Source organism: Hyperoodon ampullatus (genome assembly GCF_949752795.1).
Source record: "Hyperoodon ampullatus genome assembly, chromosome: 19".
Taxonomy (NCBI): Eukaryota; Metazoa; Chordata; class Mammalia; order Artiodactyla; family Ziphiidae; genus Hyperoodon; species Hyperoodon ampullatus.
Window position 1 is genome coordinate 43,194,766 of NC_136932.1, and position 22,130 is coordinate 43,216,895.

The 22,130-nt window shown below is 41.3% G+C and overlaps 1 protein-coding gene across 1 annotated transcript in view; it reads left to right on the forward strand.

The window, feature by feature from the left end:
• SMYD4 (SET and MYND domain containing 4) overlaps positions 1-22,130 on the forward strand; it is a gene marked incomplete at both ends in the record, with an annotated part of 36,569 nt that overhangs the window by 12,107 nt on the left and 2,332 nt on the right. Inside the window, 7 exon segments of the mRNA XM_079725574.1 lie at positions 3,541-3,685; positions 7,675-7,764; positions 9,458-10,622; positions 19,422-19,604; positions 20,026-20,198; positions 20,200-20,232; positions 21,369-21,501. Coding sequence (XP_079581700.1) covers positions 3,541-3,685; positions 7,675-7,764; positions 9,458-10,622; positions 19,422-19,604; positions 20,026-20,198; positions 20,200-20,232; positions 21,369-21,501 — 1,922 coding nt within the window.

Genomic DNA, 22,130 nt, shown 5'->3' on the forward strand with positions numbered 1-22,130 from the left:
TAGAAAGAGAAGGCACGGCTAGAAGAAGGAACTTGGTTCCTTCTATCTGCTTCCTAGTTAGACTCTACATGCCAAAGAATGAAGTTGGACCTTTACCTTACACCATATGCAAAAGCTAACTCAAAATAACTCAAAGACCTAAACTTAAGAGCTAAAACCATAAAACTCTTAGAAGAAAACATAAGCCAAAAGCTTATGACATTGGATTTGGCATCTTTTTCTTGGCTATGATACCAAAGGCACAGGCGACAACAACAACAAAAATAGGCAAATCAGACTTCATGAAAAGTAAAATATTTAGTGCATCAAGTGACTATCAACAGAGTTAAATAGGCAACCCACAGAATGGGAGAAAATATTGCAAATCATACATCTGCTAAGGAATTAATATCCAGACCATATAAACAACTCCTAAGACTCAACGACAACAAAAAACCCAGTTTAAAAATGGGCAAAGAGCCCCCACTCACCTCAACTAGAGAAAGCCCATGGGTAGCAACAAAGACCCAACACAGCCCAAAATAAATAAGTAAATTTTCTTTAAAAATGGGCAAAGGACTTGCATAGATACTTCTTCAAAGAAGATAAGCACATGAAATAAGCATATGAAAAGATGCTCTTAACATCACTAATCATTAGGGAGATGCAAATCAAACTACATGATACCTTATTATCCTCATATTTATTAGATGGCTACTATCCAAAAAAATAAAACAGAAAATAACAAAGTGTTGTTGAGGATGTGGAGAAATTGGAGCCCTTGTGCACTGTTGTTGGGAACGTAAAATGGTACAGCCACTATGAAAAACAGTATGGCAGTTCTTCAAATAATTAGAAATAGAATTACCGGGGCTGCCCTGGTGGCGCAGTGGTTGAGAATCCGTCTGCCAAGGCAGGGGACAGAGATTCGAGCCCTGGTCCAGGAAGATCCCACATGCAGCGGAGCACCTAAGCCTGTGTGCCACAACTACTGAGCCTGAGCTCTAGAGCCTGTTAGCCACAACTACTGAGCCTGTGTGCTGCAACTACTGAAGCCTGCGAGCCTAAAGCCCATGCTCTGCAACAAGAGAAGCCACTGCAATGAGAAGCCCGAGCACTGGAACGAAGAGTAGCCCCTGCTCGCTGCAACCAGAGAAAGCCTGCACGCAGCAACGAAGACCCAGTGCTGCCAAAAATTTAATTAATTAATTAATTAATTTTTTAAAAAAGACAAGGCACCAATTTAAAAAAAAGATAGAATTACTATATAATCCAGCAATCCTACTTCTGGGTTTATACTCAAAAGAATTGAAAACGGGACTTGAACAGATTTATTTGCACACCAATGTTCAGAGCAGTATTCATAATAGCCAAGAGTGAAAATAGCCCAAATGTCCATTAACAGATGAATGGATAAACTGTGATATATACATATAATGGAATATTACTCAGCTATAAAAAGGAATGAACCTCGGAAACATTATGTTAAGTGAAACAAGCCAGACATAAAAGGATGAATACTTTACCATTCCACTTACATGAAGTACCTAGAGTAGACAAATTCATAGAAACAGGAAGTGAAATAGAGGTTATCAGGGGCTGGGGAGAGGGAGGAATAGAGAGTTATCATTTAATGAGCGCAGAGTTCTAGTTTGGGCTGGTGAAAAAGTTCTGGAAATGGATAGCGGTGACAATCGCACAATATTGTGAATGTACTTAATGCCACTGAACTATATACTTTAGTTAAAATGGAAAGTTTTAAAATATTTTAGCACAATAAAAAAATTAATTAGAAAATTGTTCCATCTCACTTCCACAAATTTTTTATCATAACATTCCAGAAGAAAATTTGAAATATTAAAAAAAGAAAGCTTTTCAAAACTTTAATTACTGAGTTAAACCTGGTACTAGAAGAATGAATTATTGCAGCTTAGTTCTTAATTACACTGAAGAACAATTACAAAAACATTGAGTTTGTCATCATTTTGGATTAAGATTAAGGGATATCCATTGTTAGGCAAGAAGAATTTTACTATTATTACTGTTCACCACAACTTCTTTGTTTGAATAGGGTTTTCAGGTTTAACCTAATTTACAACAACATAAAAACAGAACAAAGAATAGGATCTATGGTGTACCAGATATTCATGGGGTATTGTCCTCATATTTTCTGGACTGGAATAAATTTTGAACAGGCAAGCACACCTTCTGAATTAAATCTTTCCTTATTTTTCTTTTTGTGTTATTTACTTTGAGATTTTTTTCTGTATTGTGTTTAAATATTAATAAAATATTTGATATTAACTTAAAGATCAATAGTGTTTTGTGAAATTTCCATATATACATACACAGATGCAGCTTACTGAATCACAATGTGAAAGGTATTTCTTTTTTTGGTTGTTGTTGTTGTTGTTCCATTACTGCCTTTCTGGTTTTTTTGTTTTTAATTTTTGGCTGCGTTGGATCTTTGTTGCTGCGCACGGGCTTTCTCTATTTGCTGCGAGCTGGGGCTACTCTTCCTTGTGGCACGCCGGTTTCTCATCGCGGTGGCTTCTCTTGTTGCCGAGCACGGGCTCTAGGTGCGTGGGCTTCAGTAGTTGTGGCACACGGGCTTAGTTGCTCTGCGGCATGTGGGATCTTCCCGGACCAGGGCTCGAACCTGTGTCCCCTGCATTGGCAGGCGGATTCTTAACCACTGCGCCACCAGGGAAGCCCATGAAAGGTATTTCTTATTGTGGGTCTTTGTAAACAAAAATTTGAAAAACACTTTTCTAAACATTCTGCAGTTTTGTCTTTGATTTCCACTTTGACCCAGGAGTTGCTTAAGAGAATTTTTAGTTCCCATGTTATTCATATTTTGCTTCATTGCATTGTATAGTCAAAGAGTATAGTCCAGGTTATTCTATACTATTTCTTTTTATTGGAAAAAAAGAAAAAAAAGGTGTATGTTTGTGTATTTATACATTAGAGAATTCGTATACTTGTTTTTAAAAACTTTGCAGGTTGAAATAATTTCAGATTTACTTGCAAAAATAGGATATTGTTGTGCAATGCCCTTTCAGATTCCCCAAATGTTAACATTTCACTACATTTACTTTATGATTCATCCTGTCTCTTCCTTCTCCTCCTCCTCTTCCTCCTCCTCCTTCCCTCCCCCTCCCTCTTGTCTCTCCCTCCCCCTTCTCTCCCTCCCTCCCCTCTGTCAGCCATTCACTCAGGTATTTTCAACAAAGTTTAGGTGGCGAGTATACCTTGGTGCAAAGACTTGTGTATTGTGTCCTTCTCCACACCCAAACTTCTGTATAATGCATTATCCAAGGAATGGTTTATTGGCCAGTAACTGAATAAAAAACTTATATTCTGTCCCAATAGAAATTCCAGTCCCTATGTCTCTGAGACCAAAGATTTTTCCCCCCAGTCACATTACATAACACATCCAACCTCTTTTGTCCCAGTATTTTGTAGGCAGTCACTCCTGTTTCAAGTGCAATGGTTAGGAGTTTTCCTAGAAATAACAAATTTGTGCTTTTTTGTTGTTGTGGTTGTTCTTTCTTCATGAAGACCAGAGGATGAGATGTTTTTAAAAAGGCTTTCTAGAGGTTACCTTGTTGGAAAGGACCCCAACGCTCCCCTTTTCTACAGAGAAGAAGGAAACAAAAAATTTCAGAAGAAGGATTATATGGGAGCCACAGTGCTGTACTCTAAGGTAAGAGGACCGGGCCACCCCGCCACGCCCAGCCCAGCTCAGCAGGAGGGGCTGTCTCAACAATTTAACAATTCATATTTCTTCAAAAGAGAGAACCGTTACTGCTGAATTGTGAATTGTGTATTGTGTAGCCACTAGTAGCTTTGCCTATTAATTTTGGATTGGATTTGAAAAAGAAAACTGGCACAACTCAGCTTTTGGTCATATTCTGAAACAAAGGATAGTTTGTATTATACGTCCTGAATTCCATCAAGAAACTTCTATTCTCATATTCCTTCAGACACAGTGTAGCAAGTCTCGTTGGATGCCTTGGCCTCCCTCCTCCATGTCTGTCAGCTCTTACTGAATTGTGTGCCTTTTTTGTCTGAATAACTGATGAGGCTGTTGCTGTGATAGTCCCAATTTAGAGAACAGCTGGATTTTTGGTTGGCCACCATGTTAGCTTATAGCCAGTATGACTTAGGTAAAGTTACAAAGGAAAATAAGCTCAATTGCCACAGCCCAGTTGAACTGCATTTTGAAGGTTGTCAACAAATATTTAAAATTATTACACTAACCATCAGTGAACTAGGTTTCAAGGAGGAATAGTGGCTTTTAACAATCTGTTGCTCTTGTCCTGCTTCCAGAGTAGAAACTGGAACAAGATCCCTGAGAGATTTCCTTCCATAATTTTTTAGAGATAAATATGGGTTTAAAGCAAGAATATATCAACCTCTTAAACCAGGTCTGTGAATCCTGTATATTGAAAGAATGAGTGTGAATTTGAAGAGTGTACCCCCTACTCTGCATCTTTAACAGGCCTATGCTTAAAGTTTGGAATTAGTTTTCCAAAAACTATCAGACCTACAACAGCATCTTCTAAAATTGATAAAAGCCCTGCTTTGTAATGCTGAAAAATGTAAGCATTAGTGATTGCTGAAGAACTAAAATCCATTAGATGTAATGATCACTGGTAAATGGCTTAATAGTAGTTCTTTTTCAGAGCTAATCTTTTTTCAACTGTATGCATGTGTGTCATAAATGTGATCACAGGGGAAGCTGTTCAAGGAAAATAAGTAAACTAAAAAGTGAAATCAGACAAAAAAATTGAACCTTCCTATTTCATGAAACTAGTATTTTGTTGATTGTGGTACTTTGCAGTTTTCCATAGAGCTGCTATTTTCTTTCTTTTTTAAAATAATATTTGTTTTTGTCTGATTGTAAATGTAATATATGTTTACTTGGAAAATATAGAGAAGCATAAAAAAGTAAGAAAAAATCCCATAACCAGTGATAAGCACTGTTAACATTTTTGCTTATATCCAGCCAGCCACTTTTTCCTCTGAAAATATGTTTTTCTTGTACAAAATGGCGATAATACTGTACTTACTGTTTTATAACCTGCTTTTTTTCCCCTCAACAATTTATTGTGACCGTTTTCTCATGTTATTAAATTTTCCACTAAAACATGATTTTTGTACAGCTGGCTTAGTGTTCCATTACAGAGAACTATACTTGATTTAACACCTAGTGTTCGCAGAGTGTTTGGTATCATAAAGCTGCAAGGAGCATCTTTCTATGTAAATATTTGTATACACCTGACTATTTCCTAAGGATAAAATCCTAGAAGGGCAATTGCTTGGTCAACTGAATGTATTTTTTTTTAAGGCCTTTGGCACTTGTTGCTGAATCATTCTCCAGGAAAAAACTAGTTACATCCCTTCTAGCAGAGTATGGGAATGTTCATTTCTCTATATCCTAAGCAATATTGGTTATTTGGTATTATTAACATTATTTTATCTTTTTATTTTGGAATAGGAAATGTGTTTACATAGTTAGAATTTTTAAGGTGCAAGAGTATAGAGTGCAGTCTACTTCCTCTGTCCCCCAGCCACTCATTTCCCATCCTCAGAAGCTAGCACAGTTAAAGCTATCTTTCCAAAGGTACTCCAGCATATATAAATAAATACAAATAATCTCCCACTCCTGCACACACATACTCTTTTTATATAAATAACATTCTATACACACAGTTCAGCACTGTGTTTTCCACTTATATTCTGTTATATAGATATAGTAGTAATTTATTTAATTAGAGTCCTTTAGATCACTATTTACCTTTTTTCCTATCTTTTGTTACTTCAGACAATTCTGTGATAAGAAACTTTGCATGTGTGTTATTTTGCACATATCTATAGGATAAAGGATTATATCTGTAGGATAAATCCCTAGAAGAGGAATTGCTGGGTCAATGGAGATATAGATATATGTATTAGGAGATATATATTGTCAAATTGCCTCCATAATTGTGAGACCAGTTTACACTCCCACTAGCAATGTATGAGAATGACCGTTATCCCACTCCTATGCCAACTCAGTACGCTATCAATTTTACTTCTTTGCAAATCTGATAAGTAAAAAATAGCATCTCAGTAGAGTTTTAATTTGCATTTTGCTGATTATGAATGAGGTTGAGCATCTTTTCATTTGTTTAAGAGCCATTTATATTTCCCATTAGAATTGTTCATATCATTTGCTTATTTTCCTACTGAATTATTGGTTGCCATCGTATTGATCTGTAGGAACTGTTCATAAAGTAAAGAAATGAGCCCTTTGCCTGTAATAGGAGTTGCAAATATTTTTTCCAGTTCGTTTGTCTTTTGATATTGCTTTTATTGGTTTGTTGCTACAAGTAGATTTTTTATTTTTATGTGGTCAAATTCATGAACCTTTTATGACTTCTGGGTTTGTGTCATAATTAGAAAGGTATTTCTGACTCCAACATCACTTTAGATTATTTATATAGTTTCTTCTGGTGCTCTTATAGTTTCAATTTTTTTTTTTTTTTTTTTTTTTTGCGGTACGCGGGCCTCTCACTGTTGTGGCCTCTCCAGTTGCGGAGCACAGGCTCTGGACGCGCAGGCTCAGCGGCCATGGCTCACGGGCCTAGCCGCTCCGCGGCATGTGGGATCTTCCCGGACCGGGGCACGAACCCGTGTCCCCTGCATCAGCAGGTGGACTCTCAACCACTGCGCCACCAGGGAAGCCCTAGTTTCAATTTTTATATTAAGATTTTGATCCATTTGTTATTTATCCTAATGAAAGTTTTATTATCATATATCGAGAACCAACTTTATTTTTCCTCAGTGGCTACTTGTCCCAATACTTTTATTGAATAATCCCTGTCTTTTCTCCAGTGATTGGAGATGCCACCTTTATTTTTATTTTTTTTAAATTTTTTTTGGCTGTGTTTGGGTCTTCGTTGCTACGCCCGGGCTTTCTCTAGCTGCAGCGAGTGGGGGCTACTGTTCGGTGGGTGCACAGGCTTCTCATTGTGGTGGCTTCTCTTGTTCCGGAGCACGGGTTCTAGGTGTGCGGGCTTCAGTAGTTGTGGCTCGTGGGCTCTAGAGCGCAGGCTCAGTAGTTGTGGTGCACGGGCTTAGTTGCTCCATAGCATGTGGGATCTTCCTGGACCAGGGCTCAAACCCGTGTCCCCTGCATTGGCAGGCGGATTCTTAACCACTGGGCCACCAGGGAAGTCCCACCTTTATGATTATTATTAATCCTTGCCAATTTGGTGGTAGAAAAAAGTAGCCCTTTTCTGCTTTCATTTTCATGTATTTGACTATCTGTATATGAGCTGTTTCCCACGTATCATTTGTGTTTCTTCATTTGTGAGTTTCTATTTGTTCCACTCACACTTCGTTATGTGCCGGATTATGCTCCTCAGTTTTCATTTACCTTTAATACTGTTTGTGGCTGAAGCTGTGTCTGAAGCTGCGTGTCTGAAGCTACTGTCTTCAAAGTGCTTTACCTATTTATTTCCTCACTTGATCTTCACACCTTTCCTCTAAGGTAGTTAAAAATGAAGCAGATGAAGCACAAAGAGATCCAGTAACTTAACCAATTTCATACAGTCTTTAGTAGCAGAGCCCCTATTATCTGGAAAAAAAAAAACTCTAAAGATGCTAGTTTCCATGTATACCTTTAACCGGTTCATTGTTCTGCAGGGAGTATCGCATTCAAGCCCCAACTCTGAGGACATTTCACTGTGTTACGCCAATCGCTCTGCAGCCCTCTTCCACCTGGGTCAGTATGAGGTGAGTATCAGGATGCCTGGTGTGATTGGAGAGGATCTGCAGGGGGGTTCCCTGGAGGACTAGACCTTCATCCCTGCTTCTACATTAGAAAGCTAAAATTGGAACTGGTTGAATTGGAAGCAAATTGATACCTCCCGAACTTTTTCTTTCTCCTGATTCACTTCACCTGTCTCAGGTGATTACATGGGGTAGTGTGGGTTGGCAGGAAAGAGACATGCACATCCCCCAGGGCCGTGGACTCTATCCAGTGGGTCAGCAGTGCTCAGTGTCAAGATCAGCTATGAGATACGTTGCTAATAATACTTCAGGTTCCAAGTGTTTGCAAACTAGTTACTTGTTCAGGGTGGTGTTTTTTTTTTTTAATAAGTAGATGAGCATGCTCAAGAATATCCCTGCAGGGCTTCCCTGGTGGCGCAGTGGTTGAGAGTCCCCCTGCCAATGCAGGGGACACGGGTTCGTGCCCCAGTCTAGGAAGATCCCACATGCCGCAGAGCGGCTGGGCCCGTGAGCCACGGCTGCTGAGCCTGTGTGTCGGGAGCCTGTGCTCCACAATGGGAGAGGCCACAACAGTGAGAGGCCCGCATACCGCAAAAAAAAAAAAAAAAAAAAAGAATATCCCTGCAATAATAAGTCTCACCCTCAATATAAATTTTGAGTGGGAAAGTAAAAGTTGCACTGAAATGCCTGTTGGGTGGGGGGACTTCAGATGAGTGGCTTCCTCCTCATCCCCAAATTGAGGTCTAAGGACAAACTCTAAAATGCCACTTGGGCACATCCATTTTGGAATTCTACAAAAATTTAAAGTATACCCTAGAGTTAAGAACTATTTGAATCACCACAAGTTCACACTTAAGCCCTTTGGACTAAGAAAGAAGAGCAAGAATCTAAGTCACGGCCCTAAGCAAGAAAGGCCTGGGCTACTATAGACAGCATTGGGAAGACCTTGTGAAACATTTAACCCTTTATAACTTCCCTATATTGTTACTTCTTATAATAATAATTCCCATGTATTGAGCACATACTATGTTCCAGGCATCTTTTTAACACTTTCGATATATTACCTTATTTTCATTTTTAGTTCTATCCTGTGAGGTATTATTATCCCTGTTTTTCAGATGAGAAAACTAAGACACTGAGAAATTAATTCACTTGCACAAGGCCATACAGCTAGCAAGAGGCAGAGTGCGTACTGGGACGCCCTCTTAATCATCGTACTATGCTTCTATCTGTAAGACTTTTTTCCTTAGAATCAGAAATATTTACTGACAGTTAAACATAATATCTTCAGCATCTGTTTCTAATCATTCAATTAAAAGATCACAGTAGAATATGATTTAAAGAAATAAGCACATGATTGTAGTTCCTCCTTTTTTTTTTTTTTTTTTTTTTTTTTGCGGTACACGGGCCTCTCACTGTTGTGGCCTCTCCAGTTGCGGAGCACAGGCTCTGGACGCGCAGGCTCAGCGGCCATGGCTCACGGGCCTAGCCGCTCCGCGGCATGTGGGATCTTCCCGGACCGGGGCACGAACCCGTGTCCCCTGCATCAGCAGGTGGACTCTCAACCACTGCGCCACCAGGGAAGCCCTGCTCCATTTTTAATAATCTTTAACTTGTAGATTTTTGTTAAGACTTTCAAATGGACATTTAAGAGTAGGGACCAAGGGTCATTTTGGGATTTTCTTTCTGTTTGCAGACATGCCTTAAAGACATCGTCAGAGCACAGACGCATGGATATCCAGAAAGATTGCAACCCAAGTTGCTGTTGCGTAAGGCGGAGTGTCTGGTGACCCTGGGGAGACCACACGAGGCAAGCCAGACCATCAGTGATCTTGAAAGTAACTTTGCTGCCAAACCAACCCTAGCAGCTTCCCAATTTCAGATTCTGCAGAGAACCCTCTGTCGTCTGAAAGTAAAGGTACAAGAAAAGGAGAATCTCACAGAAACCTCCCCAGCAGCTCTAACCAAAGCCTTTGAGGATATGGACCTAAGGGAAGAGAATGAACACATTTCCAGCACATCATCATCTGTCGGCTTATGTATGGACCCTTTAAAAGGCCGCTATCTGGTTGCCACAAAAGATATTCTCCCAGGAGAGCTTCTGGTGAAAGAGGATGCTTTTGTGAGTGTCCTTAACCCAGGAGAAATGCCACCATGGCATCATGGCCTCGAGAGCAAGTGGGATACCAGAGCTACCAATGGGGACCTCTACTGTCACCGATGTTTGAAGCACACTTTGGCCCCAGTTCCCTGTGATGGATGCAGCTATGCCAAGTATTGCAGCCAAGAGTGTTTGCAGCAGGCCTGGGATCTCTACCATAGTATAGAGTGTTCTCTAGGGGGGCTGCTTCTCACACTGGGTGTTTTTTGCCACATTGCCCTGAGGTCGACTCTTTTAGCTAGATTTGAGGAGGCTGGCAAAGTCATAAATAAGCTTTGTGGTGAGATTACTAACAGGGATATCTGTTTACCTGAAAGCAAGAATCTGGCACAAATACTCAGTTATGACCTGGGAGGGGAGAGTAAAAAAAAGGGCAAAACAGTTGAGACCCCGATTCCTGGATGTGATATTAATGGGAAGTATGAAAGTAATTATAATGCTGTCTTCAGCCTTTTACCCCATACAGGAAACCATAGCCCTGTGCACAAATTCCTCTGTGCTCTGAGTGTTTCTGCACTGTGCAGGCAGCTCGAAGCAGTCAGTGTACAGGCCTTCACAACAGGTCTGAAATCGTCTAAGCTGAAAGCAGCAGCGGCTCCTGTGTTGTATCCAGAGTTGAATATTTGGGGAGTGGCCATGCTGAGACACATGTTACAGCTACAGTGTAATGCTCAGGCAATAACAACCATACAGCAAACAGGTAAGAGGGAAACTCTTTTTTCTGCCTTACAATATTCTTCTTGATGTAGCTAATGTTTGCGGAGAAAGGACTGTAAAGGAGAACAGTAGCATTCAAACAGATCAGTGGCCTAAAGGAAAACACAGCTGTCTTATGATTATGCCATTGAGAAGCTATGTGACCTCAACTTATTTTGATCCTACTCTGCCTCAGCTTTCTCATTTGTAAAATGGATAGTTTAATCGCACCTAACTTTACAGAGTTGTGAAGCTGGTGTGTTTGTTTGTAAAAATACTTTAAAACCCTATTACCAAAAAAAAAAAAAAAAAAAGTTGTGGGAGACTTCCCTGGCAGTCCAGCAGTTGAGACTTCGCCTTCCAATGCAGGGGGTGCAAGTTCAATCCCTGGTTGGGAGCTAAGACCCCACAGGCCTCATGACCAAGGAACCAAAACATAAAACAGAAACAATATTGTAACAAATTCAATAAAGACTTTAAAAAATCTTAAAAAAAAAAAACTACACTGTTTAAAAAAAAAAACCTATTACACTATTAATTTCTGATTGTGGAGGAAAGCTGAAACAATGGATAAACAAGACTGCAGAAGGAGCAGGGTCTGTAGTTAAGGTATCAGAATCTTAACTCACTCCTTTGACTCAACTACTCTCTTCTGTTTTCAGTTGCCAGGTTTTCTCCCATTCTTCTGTTTTAACTCTCCGAGAGAGGAATCTGGCCCATCACAGCTTTTCACACAATGCTGCTGTAAGCTGTTGGCCAGCCTGTGTTTGGGCAGGCTTCTGGTCAGGGGGCCAGCAATCTGGAGGCCACCTCTAGACACAGACCAGCCCTAGCCCTGCTTTCCTGAACCAGCTCCTATAGAAGAGGCTGTTAAGGTAGATGGGGAGGTTGCACGTGCCCAGCATCATGAGTGCCATCTCTAATACAACTGTACTGACAATGGGTACTATTATTAGAAAAGAAATGGCATTTCCAGTATTTCTATTGTGTGATCTCCATTTTAGCGGATAATGTGTTTCAATTCAATCAGCTCATTATATTTTTCTCAGTTTCCTAATTAACCCTGTGGAGGGGAGGAATTAGGTCATATCTACACCTAGGATTTATAGGCAGATTAATATTAAATGTGGCTTCACTAAACTATATACATGCTTAACTCTTCTACTCGTGTCATATTAGGTAATCTAGAATTCTGTCAACCTTTTGTTTATATATTTTTATCTTCAATTTTAATTCATCTGCCAAGTTATATAGTGTATAGTATTTCACTAGAGGTATTTTGGGGCAGGACTCAATTCCGCATCCTGAAGTGCATGGAACATCCAAAAATAGCACTGGCCTCATCCCATGATACAACAAAATCATACTGCAAGCTAGTCTCCATTTTCTTCTCTGCTTTTGCTGCTTTGAGCCATTGCTACCTTCTAAAATATGTATCTGTTGAGTGTTTTTCCAGAATTATGTTTCCCCTAGGGTACATTCACTGGCATTTTAAAAACTACTGTTTTCATTTTTTGTTTTTCTGAATATAAAAAATAGTATATGGAGCTTCCAGATAATATGGCAGAAAGCTGCCAACTCTTGATTCTGTTGTGTCTTGCCTCTAAAATACTTAGTAGAACATACAAAAAAAATGTAAATGTCAGTAGCTCTAAAAACTATGGAAACTATTTTCTGGGTAAACAATAGCAGTGACCACAAACTCAGGCTGAATCCCTGAGGCAGGATGGCAGAGCGATAGGGACAAACGAAAGTGTTTTCCATCCACCTTCCTTCATTGGCCTCCCTCTTACAGTCAGAGAATCTTAGCCTAAAATTTGTTGCTCCCTGTGCATGAGATTTCATTACAGTCAATTTTTTATTTGCATAGCAGGTGTTGAGTAAAATTTTTCACAAGTTGTTAAGAGTGAATTTTGGTAGGAAGACTGTGTATAGCCAGAAATACGTGTATTTTCTGTGGCTAAAAAGGACTAGAAAAATAGATACGTAGCATAATACTGGAGACCTGGAGTGACGGAAAGAGAATTGGAGACTCTGTCTTCATCTATGAGGTTCTAATATTTTATGCATGATTTATTCTTATTTATATGATGTTTTAAATATATATATATATATATATATATATATATATACATAGAAAAAATAACACTAGAAGTAAAAATACCAAAATCTTAATTAACAGTGATGAATTCTGATAGTGGAAATATGGGTGATTGCTGCTTTTTTCTTTGAACTGTTCTATATTTTAAAAATTAAAAAGTTATTCACATGGTGGTAACTTCAGTAAATTTTAAATTGGTTGTAAACCTTTCCCTTCATTCTAAGGAAAAAACAAAGAACATTAAAAAAAATAGTTCACAGAGCAAAAGATAGGGAGATGATAAAAATGAGTCTATAATAGTAAATAAAAATGAGCTAAACTCTTAAATTAATCTTTCAGAATGGGTCAAAAAGATTAAAATCCAAGTATATTCTGTTTACAAAAGTGACACTTAACACAAAGTGGGCAAGACATGTCAGGAATCACAAGTAAATCAGGGTATTAATATTAATATGAAACAGTAGGGCTCAAGGTACGATATATAGTTAAACAAAGAAGGCATTTTATTTTTGTAAAGGAGACTCTTCTGCAATATATCATCAACCTTAGCTCTCAGGAACATAGAGATTGTGTCAATAAAACAAAAATGACTGAGTATACAAGGAGAAACTGGCAAAAACTCCATAGTTAGAAGAAACTTTAATATACCACTCTGACTTTGATCAAATATATTAACAATAAGGATCTAGAAACCAAGATAACATAATAAAATAGGGGATTCAGAGATATATCCACCAAACCTTGTGTCCTGTAGACCAGGGTTTGGCCAACTTTTTCTGTAAAGCGCCACATAGTAAATATTTGGGGCTTTGCAGGCCGTATGGTCTCTTGTGCAACTACTCAACTGCCCTTGTAGCATGAAAGCAACCGTAGAAAGTATACATATGAATGAGCCTGCCTGGACTCCAATAAAAGTTTATTATCATGTCATGAGAATTATTCCTTTCACCTTTTGTCAACCACTTAAACACGTAAAAACAGGAATTCCCTGGTGGTCCACTGGTTAGGACTCCACGCTCTCACTGCTGAGGGCCCAGGTTCAGTCCCTGATTGGGGAACTAAGATTCCACAAGCCTCATGGTGTGGCCAAAAAAAAAAGTAAAAACCATTCTTAGACCACATATGTACAAAAAGAGGCACCAGGCAGGATTTGGCACACGGGCTACAGTTTACAGACTCCTGATAGAGACAAAGATTTGGCAAATCTAATTAAGAAATCTAGGGCTTCCCTGGTGGCGCAGTGGTTGAGAGTCCGCCTGCCGATGCAGGGGACGCGGGTTTGTGCCCCGGTCCGGGAGGATCCCACATGCCGCAGAGCGGCTGGGCCCGTGAGCCGTGGCCGCTGAGCCTGCGTGTCCAGAGCCTGTGCTCTGCAACGGGAGAGGCCACAATAGTGAGAGGCCCGCGTACCACAAAAAAAAAAAAAACAGTATGGCACTAATATGATAGCCCCCCAAAAGTATTAGATTCTTTCTTCAAGCCATTAAAAAGTTAAATATTTAAAAATTCAGGAAATTCCCTGGCAGTCCAGTGGTGGTTCTCCGAGGTTTCACTGCCAAGGGCCCAGGTTCAATCTCTGGTTGGGGAACTAAGATCCCACAAGCCACGCAGCTCAGCCAAATAATAATAATAATAATTGGGCCTCCCTGGTGGCGCAGTGGTTGAGAGTCCGCCTGCCGATGCAGGGGATACGGGTTCGTGCCCCGGTCTGGGAGGATCCCATATGCCGCGGAGCGGCTGGGCCCGTGAGCCATGGCTGCTGAGCCTGCGCATCCGGAGCCTGTGCTCCGCAACGGGAGAGGCCACAACAGTGAGAGGCCCGCGTACCACAAAAAAAAAAAAAAAAAAAAAAAATAATAATAATAATAATAATTAATAAATTAAACCATAAAATATCTAGAAAAAGATAAGTGAACTTTTATGTAGTTTTAAGGTGGTAAGAGAAGCTTTCTAAAGTATATAATACCAAATTTAGGTAATTAGAAGATAGCTAGATTTAACTTAAATACCAAATTTCAGAAACACTATAATCAGAAAACAAGACAGAGAATGTGGGTGAAAGAGGTCCTGGAAGGAATGAAAACATTGGACTAGGAGGCAGCAGACCTGAGTTCCTGTTCCACTCAGTCTAACCACTTACTCTTAGCTCAGGGTACTGAACCTTTGTGTGGGTCAGTATTCTCATATGGATAATAAGAGGACTAGATGAACCTCCAGGCCTCTAGGGAAGACTCTTTGCAAAAATGACCACAACAGTTCCTCCCATCCCTGTATGTTTGCCCCTTTGCAACTTGACATTGATTTTTCTCCCATCAAGGGGTAGAGTCTATTTCCCCTGCTGAATCTTGCTTTGACCAATGGAATGCAGTACAAGTGATGTTATGTGACTTAATGAGTCTAAGCCTTAAAAGAGACCTTGCAGCTGCCATTGTTACCTTCTTAAAATGATGGTGTGGACTGTGAACAAGCCTGGGCTAGCCTCCCTGAGGACAAAAGACCACGTGCCAGATGACTGCAATCATATGGGTAATCCCAGGCAAGATTAGCAGAAAAAATGTTCAGCTGAGCCCAAGCAAAGTTGCTGGCACACAGCATTGTAAGCAAATGAAATAGTTGTTGTTTTAACACTCCCCACCTCCAAACACCCATAAACAAAAATTAAAATGTGAGTGACAAAATGAGAGAACATTTCTAGCAACTATACAGCTCATTTTTATTTTTTAATTTTTAAAAATTTTTGACTGTGTTGGGTCTTCGTTGCTGCACACGGGCTTTCTCTAGTTGTGGCGAACGGGGGCTACTCTTCGTTGTGGTGTGCAGGCTTCTCATTGCAGTGGCTTCTCTTTGCAGAACACAGGCTCTAGGTGTGCGGACTTCAGTAGTTGTGGCTCGCCGCTTAGTTGCTCCGAGGCATTTGGGATCTTCCCAGAGCAGGGATCGAACTCGTGCCCCTTGCATTGGCAGGCAGATTCTTAACCACTGCGCCACCAGGGAAGTCCTTTTTTTAATTTTAATATACATTTCAGGTTAGGGTATAAAGAAAGGGCCATGATATATTAAGTGAAAAAGAAATAACTTACAGGGCTTCCCTGGTGGCGCAGTGGTTAAGAATCTGCCTGGCAATGCAGGGGACACGGGTTCGAGCCCTGGTCCAGAAAGATCCCACATGCCGCGGAGCAACTAAACCCGTGCGCCACAAATGCTGAGCCTGCGCTCTAGAGCCCGTGAGCCACAGCTACTGAGCCCACATGCTGCAACTACTGAAGCCCACGCGCCTAGAGCCTGTGCTCCACACCAAGAGAAGCCACCGCAATGAGAAGCCCGCACACTGCAATGAAGAGTAGCCCCCGCTCGCCGCAACTAGAGAAAGCCCACGCACAGCAACAAAGACCCAACACAGCCATAAATAAATAAATAAATAAATAAATGTATTTTAAAAATAATAATTTTTAAAAAGATGGGCTTCCCTGGTGGTGCAGTGGTTGGGAGTCCGCCTGCCGATGCAGGGGACACGGGTTTGTGCCCCGGTCCGGGAGGATCCCACATGCTGCAGAGCGGCTGGGCCCGTGAGCCATGGCCGCTGAGCCTGCGCGTCCGGAGCCTGTGCTCCGCAACGGGAGAGGCCACAACAGTGAGAGGCCTGCGTACCACAAAAAAAAAAAAAAAGAAATAACTTACAAATCGCCATGTGCACCTTGTTGCCAATTATGTTAAAAATCCATATATAAGGCTAGAAAGAAGACTGTAAGAAAATGCACCAAAATCTTATAGCTGACTGAGAGGATTATAAATGACTGTTATTTTCTCTATAATTGTCAGTTTTTTAATTTTTTTTTCACTGCCATGTATTTCTTCTTTAACTAGTTTCTTTAAACAATAAAATAGTTCAAATGATAAGAACATTTTTTTACATGAACATTTTTAAGGCACTTGATACATATTGCAAAATTGCCCTCTAGGAAAGTTGTACCAGTTACACGCCCACCAGCAATGTTCACTTTCACTTTTTAATTCAGTCTAATTTTATCTCAATCTGCTAATATTTCTAATCTTGTTTCATCCCTTTTTATTATTTCTTTGGGGTTCCAACACCTCCCAGTTTAGTGTTCTCATTGAATTTCATTAGCAGCTGTTTCATTAGTAGCACAGAAGAAGGATTAAAGTGTTAACTTGGATAGACTTTGACAAAAATCTATAAAAATGTATGTTATTATCTTTGTATAAATCCTATTTAATCAAATTTCCTCAGAAATCTCTCTTTGGTACTTATTTTAAGGGATAGAACTGGCCACTGATGGTATTCCAGACCTTGGTGTGTGTGGATCTCTCTCAGTGGGAATAGCATATTCGTGATATATCTAGATTCACGTCGTAAGGAGGCTTAATGAGGTTCTATGGAGGTTCAGATCAGTTCACTGCCATTTGCTTTCAACTCTTCAGCAACCGAGGAATCTACCTTCACTGTGGGTCCTTGATTACTTTTTTTACACAAAAATTTCTTGTTTTGTAAAATATCTACCAGAATAGGTATATTCTGAAAGTATTGTGAATGAATCTTTTTTTCTTTACTAAATGTACTTAAGGATATTAGCGAGGTACACTTTACGTAAAATATTCAGGCCCTCTGTTTTTTGTTTGTTTTGTGCACAAAATGTCACATATTAAATTTGGTAGTTAAGGTACATACACATTCTCACTTTCTACGATCTCTGCTAACAGATGACTAATGCAAAATATTGAATAATTTTTAAAATCAATACTTAATTTTGTAGAGATAATTAGAGAGGAATTCAACTCTGACATAAATACTCACCCCACTCTGTTCCTGGGCCTACTTCTGTTAGAGGATAATCCATAAATAATTCACGAAGCTGACATTAGTCATGTGTATTGTGATAATTTTCTCTGGGAGAATTTTAGCAGCTGTTCCAATATAGATTGCCAGTTATCAGTAGTTGGGAATGCAAGTCCACTTTTCATTACACAGAGGCTGATTATTCAGACGACAAACTCTTTGTGCCCTGTGCTGCTCCTTCCTGCTGCCTCCTTACCTTTTAGCATTTCTACTGCTCATTAGTACATGTACCAGAAGGTAGGCATTGGACAAGGGTGGGGGGAGGGGACACTAAAATCAGTTAAGCTTTTAGGAGAAGCTCTAATGAAAGATTTCAATACAATTTGTAGAATTGTTGACTAAAATTGAGTCATTTGATTCCCTGCGAATTTTATTTACTTGTTCTAATTCTTGTCTTCCACGGCAGCAGGCAATAGAATCATCTGCAGAGAGACAGTATTATTCCTGATAGTTAATGTTTTCCTTTCTAGAACATTTTCACATGATGGTTTGTATTTTCTTTATTCATTTCATATGTACCTAGACCGCATTATTTGGTGATTGGTGCATTGAGATTCCTGGCATATATGGTGATACCACAATTATCTGATGGCTTATCAGTTTTCCAGAAAACTGAACGTTCCCCTCTAAGTACCAGTATCTTTCATATTTCAACCAGCTTTGTCGGAAACGCTATCTCCTCATGCTTACACCAAGGCTGCTGGACACAAGCCTTTCTGTATGCCCAAGGTTATCTGTACATGCATCCTCCTGAGACATAGACATATGACAAAAACCCATGCAAGTATGGTATCAGTCTGAGAACCTCTGGTTAAGCTCGGAGTGGTGCTAGTGTTTTTTTTGGGGGGGGGGTTTTTGTGTGTGTTTTTTTTGGTGCTAGTGTTTTTGTTTGCCTGAGGCTGTTATTCTTGTTTAAGTTTTCTGCCTCCTCCTCGTCTGTCCCCGTCTCCTTTGCCATTGTCAGAAAACCTGCCTCTTAGTAGTTCTCTGTTTCTGGACTGTGGTGGGCTGAGAAACTAAATAACCACGCCAGTTCGAACTATGGCTAAAATAAGAGGGAGTGGGCCTGCAGCAGAATACAGAGAATTCATATATGAATGTAAGTGCATGGGCCTTGGTGCAGATGTAGCCTCACTGCTTAGAGGCTTTTTTCTTCTTCCTTCCTTCCTCATTTTCAATCACGTGGTTAAATTGCTGGTTTAATTGTGCTTCAAAGAAGAGATGGTTAGGGACATGAGACTGTCTGGAATAGAAGTGGTCCAAAGAGTTTTTTCAGTGAGAACTACTGCTTGACTGATTTCCCGTCAAGTTGGGACAAAGGGCAGAATGAAGAGGTGAGCATAAGAAATATTGATTTTTTTTAATATATAATAGGCCTATTTAGTGTAGGGTAGTAATTAGGTTACTTGTTCTATTAACCAACCAAAGACCAGTTAAACAGAAGCACTTGGGCTATAAAAGTCTTTAGGAAGTAGCCTCATCTGGTGCTCTGGTTTCCATGTTGTCATGAACATTAGGAAACTGTCTATCTGGAAGGCTCCCTACTGATCATTCTTTTTTTATTACTCTCTATAAATTCTAATCTTTGGATTTTTTTGTGGTATTGAGACACAGTGGTTAGGTTCCAAGATTCTGGTGGACGTTTCATGTGCTCATTCGCTTTGCTTCCCAGGAACCAGAGTTTGCTCTGAGTCATGCTCCATCTGATTTATCTCGGATCCAGCTTGTGGAGCTCTGACTCAGCCGCGCTTCAGGCCCGATTGCCCAGCTCGTCTTCTGAAGAATGGAGGGCGAGGCCAGGACGAGTGTCCTGACACATTTTTCCCTTTTTCCTCTTGCACTCTCAGGATCTGAAGAGAACCTCATTACCGACAGCAGGCAGGTGCGCCTTGCCACAGGGCTGTTCCCCGTCATCAGCCTCCTGAACCATTCCTGCAGCCCCAATACCAGCGTGTCCTTTATTAGCACCGTCGCCACCGTTCGGGCATCTCAGCAGATTAGAAAAGGGCAAGAGATTCTCCACTGCTATGGTGAGCCATCCATCCTCCCTCCTGGCCACTTTTCTCCAGCAGAAAAGGACGGGGTGAATTCGCCTGAGCAAGCCACAGGGCAGGTGCCTCACCTGTGCAGAGTCTGCATCCTGGCAGAGGCAGTGCATACTTATGGGGAAGAAAAGCCTCCTCGCTAGGCCCTGTTGTATCTGCACTATCGTGTTTGATCCCTGTAAATGTCCTATTCTGAAAATAGGCCAGGAACAACTTCTTGGTTTCTTTTTCTTCCTGTCCCCGCAACTTGGAAGCCTGTTTCTGTATCTAGTTCCACAAGTGTTTGAGTGAAATGTACCTGTCGCATGATGAGTGATTGATCAGACCCTCCGCTAAGCTGAAGTTTTTTAAGTAGTGCTTGATGCTCTCTTGCTTTAAATACTGGCCAAGCGTGGTGTCTCTGCAGGGCCCCACGAGAGCAGGATGGGTGTTGCCGAGAGGTGCCAGAAGCTGAGGTCTCAGTATTTCTTTGACTGCACCTGTCCCGCTTGTGAACGTGAGAAGCAGAGACCCTCGCAGGGGCCCAGGCGGGAAGCCTTCTGTTGTCACCGTTGCAGCGCACTCCTGCAGGTGAATCTCTTTCTCCCCTCCCTTCTCTTTGCTTTTCCTGGCGGTCAGTTATCCAGCCTAAAGGCCTTAAATCTTTAGGAGGAAGCCATTGGGGCTCAGAGGTGCTGATAGCAGTACTCTCTCTTCCCTTTTGCCCATCTTCCCCGCACATTGATTACCCCCCTGCAGGAACTACAGGGAAAGGTTGGATTTAGTGATCTCTTTCTTGCAAAGAACAGAAAATCCCACCTAAACTGATTTGGGGTTCAGGGAGACCGGGAATTTATTTGCTCAAGTAAATCACTAAGAAGTCCCAGCGTAGGGGTACTTCAAATACAACGTGATCCAGGGGCTCAGATAATGTCACCAAGGCCTAATTTTTCTTTCTACCTCCCTCAGCTCCATTTTCTGTATTATTTAGCCCAACCTCAGACAGACTTCCCTCCTGTGGTGACCAGATGGCTGCTAGCAGCTCCAGCATCAGATCCCCCCGGTCCAGAAGGATAAAAACATATGTACGCTAACAGAGATCTAGGCAAAAATCTTACTGTGTTTTATCAACCTGATACCTGCGTCTGGAGGAAAATCAGAGTCACAGTTTCCCCCCAGCCATTTGGGCCAGAGGAATGGGCCAGATCGGAGCCACATACTCCCCACTCCTGCCCCCAGGCCCTGACTTCAGGAGGGTGGGAAAGGATCCTCCGGAGAAGTCAGGTTGCTATTGCCAAATGGGGCCACAGATTCTGGCATCTGAAAAACAGCAAATGTCTTAGAACTGTAAGTAGAACATGGAGCTGGTTGTGTTGGAAAGCTGAAGTCACAAGCCCGAGGACAAATGTGGGGAGGCCTCACCCAGCACTTTTTTTCTATTGGTTTCCTTATGGCTTTTTCATAACCACTAGAAATGTGTCTGTCATCCAAAGTCCCAGCCCCAAAGAGAAATAAGATAGGGGCTATCAAGATGGAAAGAAATTGTGGTCTGTACCAGTTTAATTTGGTTGCAAAAAGTAAATCTCAGGCAGGGATCGGCTCCTGCTTTCATTGCAGTTGCCGCCATCGAACCAAATTCAGTCTGCCCTTGGTCATGGTGTGTTACTGCAGGAGTCCTGCCCCCATAGGGTCAGAAGCTCTGGAGCAATCCTATAATGTAAGCACATGCAGTGTCTGGTACAGGAAAAAAGACAAAACTGACTTCCACAGGGAGATGATGTTCTGAGCTGTGGCAGCACATCTTGTACGGAATCAGTCAGCAGAGATCACCTAGTCTCTCAGCTACAGGACCTTCGGCAGCAGGTGGGGATGGCCCGGAAGCTTCTCAGAAATGGCAAACTAGGTGAGACTGGCTCCCTGCTTTGGTCCTCCAGCCCCTTCCCTTTTATTTATTTTGAGATCACCTTGAATTCAGGGATACTCGGTGAAGACTGAAGAATTGAATTTAATTATCCCCATGCCAGCCACAAGATGGCTTTGTGGGCCAGTGAGACCAAACCCTTACCAGCTCAGTTTGCATGGTATCCTTGAAAAAGGGCCAACTGATTTAAGCTGTTGTTCTCTTAGGCATCAGAGAGTTAGTTAAAGACTAACAGGTTATCTCTGACATCCGTGATCTTTGTGCATATCCAGAAGTTCAGTGTCATTTATTTTAATTCGAGGGCCTCATGACCTAATTTCCTAGAGAAATTGTTCTGCCCTCATCAGAGCATCATCCCTCTTCTAAAGAGCAGTGGGGGGACTTCCCTGGTGGTCCAGTGGTTAAGAATCCGCCTTCCAACACAGGGGAGGCAGGTTTGATCCCTGGAACTAAGATCCCACATGCCGCGGGGCAACTAAGCCTGTGCACCACAACTACTGAGCCCACGCACCACAACTAGAGAGCCCACGTGCCACAGCTACAGAGCCCAAGCACTCGAGCCCATGTGCCACAACTAGAGAGCCCGAGCGCCACAACTACTGAGCCCATGC